This window comes from Solanum dulcamara, chromosome 5 (assembly GCF_947179165.1).
Source record: "Solanum dulcamara chromosome 5, daSolDulc1.2, whole genome shotgun sequence".
Taxonomy (NCBI): domain Eukaryota; kingdom Viridiplantae; phylum Streptophyta; class Magnoliopsida; order Solanales; family Solanaceae; genus Solanum; species Solanum dulcamara.
The window spans coordinates 69,596,676-69,599,509 of record NC_077241.1 but is presented as its reverse complement, the minus strand read 5'-3'; the positions used below and the strand labels follow the sequence as shown (position 1 = coordinate 69,599,509).

At 32.1% G+C, this 2,834-nt stretch overlaps 1 protein-coding gene across 1 annotated transcript; it reads right to left on the bottom strand.

Annotated features, from left to right (window-relative positions):
* Positions 1–561: 561 nt before the first annotated feature.
* On the bottom strand, positions 562–2,131 carry LOC129889527 (uncharacterized). The gene has a single exon (XM_055964851.1). The coding sequence runs from the start codon at positions 2,072–2,074 to the stop codon at positions 605–607; it is 1,470 nt and encodes a 489-aa protein (XP_055820826.1). The 5' UTR covers positions 2,075–2,131; the 3' UTR covers positions 562–604.
* Between the last annotated feature and the right edge of the window lie 703 nt (positions 2,132–2,834).

Below are 2,834 nucleotides of genomic sequence, written 5' to 3'. Positions count from 1 at the left end.
GCACTTTTTGGCTTCGACGCAATTATATTCTATTTGAAAAATAAAACCAAACACAATTAGGATTGATTCATAAATTACCAGAACAACAGGTAGACATAGAGAGACAATTTCTATGTGGATTTAAGTTATAGATGAAATTATGTCCGATTTTCTATAAAATACCGATGAGGCCTTCTTGGAGCATTAGCTCCTTATAAGTTGGTCATTTATTGTTCTAAATTGGATCGTGACAAAGTTAATATATTTATTTGAGAAAAACAATATTATATAGGCGCCCATCAAAATAATAACCAACAAATATATATATATTTTATATTATCATATGATATATATATATATATATATTATTCAAAATATTGTATATTTGTTTTTGTATATTTAACTAGCGAATACAATGATTTTATATCTAGCCTTAGTATTTTTTCCTAGAAATATAATCAAAAGATTTACCAATAATAACCTAATAAGTATTATGATTGTGTAAATTTTTATAAAATGTCAATGCATACAACTTAAACTCATTCCACTTATACCTCTCTCAAGAAATCTAATCTTCCCAAACTAACAAATAACATCAAATATTTCCACATAAAGAAATAATATATTAATGGTAAGTACAAAATGTTTCATTTTTAATGCAAAGGAATAATCTTTCATAAGCCAAAGCCATCTTTTTTGCAGTGAACATAGAAGCTGCATATTCCCTACAAACCTTTCCTCTTCTTGCTAATTTCCCTCTTCCTTCTTCAACCACTTTTTCAAGTGCTTCTACCAATGACTCCACATTTGGTGTAAACATAAATCCATATTCATCATTCACAACAATTGTTCCCTTTATACTAGGAAACCTTGAAGCCATAATTGGTTTCCCACTCATCATTGCTTCCATTAATGTAAGATCAAGGCCTTGTGGTCTAAGTGTTGGATTCACAAATATGTCTATTGAGTTATAAAATGCTTTTAATTCAGATGGATTCATTGAACCTAAGACTATAACTTGAGGTCCTAAATCTTTGTACCTTTGTAACCAAGGTCCAGAGCCAGCTACTATTAAATAAACATTAGGGTATTTTTCTTTGAGTTGTGAAAATGCTTCATAAAGTAAAGGGTGTCCTTTATCTTTTACTAATCTTCCAGCTACACCAAATACTATGCTTGCATTTTGTGGCAAACCTATTTTGGATCCAAAATCATGGCCTAGTCTTGAATCTTCACAAAATTCTTCTTCATCTACACCATTGACAATCACATGGACTCTTTTTCTTGGGATTTGGTACACATCTCTAAGCATTTCTCCACAACTATCACTTATAGCTACATGGTGTGCATAGTTATGAAAAAATCTAATTTCATTTAACACCTTTGGTATCATGCCTTGTAGGCCTTGATTAAAATTTGAGGACATAGGTTCGTTAGGATTTCTAGCTAAATCTTGGAATATGCTTGATTGTACACTCTCTAGAGCTATTCCATGCCATGATACCACGAGATTCGAAAGGCTAAGAGCTACATGATGAGGCAATGCCACACTTTCTGAGTGAATTATATCGAATGGTTCTCTCTCATTTTCCTCTTCATATTGCTCCCATGCCTTATTGTAACGCCATTTCCCTGCCTCGCCCTCATGCCAATGAATAATTGGTGAAAGATTGGAACTTTGTGAAGAATCATCGATCATATGTGATGTAGTTGGAGTAACATGGTCTAGAGGAGGTGAAGTGAAGACATGTACTTGATGGCCACGACGTGCCATAGCCATATGCAACGTATAGGCATGACGTTCCATGCCACCAGGGGTGGCACTCATAGGCCATTTCCTAGAAAAGACCGCGATTTTTAGATTTTTCAATGGGGGATTTTTATCATTGAACTTCAAACGGTTCCATGAAAACTCAGCATTGCGTAGATCACCAGACCAAGACCTGATTTTCGAAGAAGTGGTGGTGCAAATGGAGTTAGTAGGGGTATGGAGGAATAGAAGAATTGGAATGGTGAAAAGAACAATGAAAAAGAGGGTGGTACAAAGGCTAGAATTAAGAGAAAAAAGAGGCTTTTTAGGCTTGTTGAATGCCATTATGTTTTGAGGTTTGAAAAATAAAGGGGGTGTATAGAAATATAGATATGACTTTAATTTGTATAATATTGAAAGGATTTTTCAAAGTTGAGATGCTAAGGAAAGTGGTGGTGGGAAAGTTTGGCACATATGCATGCACTTAAGCAAGTGCACATTGGACTGTTGGGTTGGCTTTTTAGTGCGTTCCTCACGCATACATTTTGACATTATATATTTAGTGAAGTTTCATGTGAAAGGCACTAAAATTATTCTTTAACTTATGTGCTACAAGCCTAAAATCATAATAACTTTATATGTATTTATTTAAAATTTATTTTTTAAAAAAAAATAGATGCAAATTATTACTTAATATTTTTTTTCATAAATGATTTCTTCTAAAAAAAAATTTCAATTATTAATTTTAGGTAAGATTTTATCAATCTAACCTTGAAAAACATCATTTTACTGAGGCAATTATTATATGAATTATTCACATCATTTTATTAAACTTTGTTTCTACGATCCTAAGACTCAAATTCATGATCCTCAATTTGCTCTGATATCATATTAAAGTATGTGATTATCTCATCTAAAAATTAAACTATTAGAAAAGTACACTTTTCCCTGTTTAATCTAAACAATCAAATAAATATTTAGTTACGTAAATAAATATTATAAAATGACCAAGAGTAACGGTGTTGTTGCCTTGTTGGCACATGTAATCTGCGAGATTTTTTTAGTGAACATTTTTACTTAGGTTAATCCACACATAACTTTCATA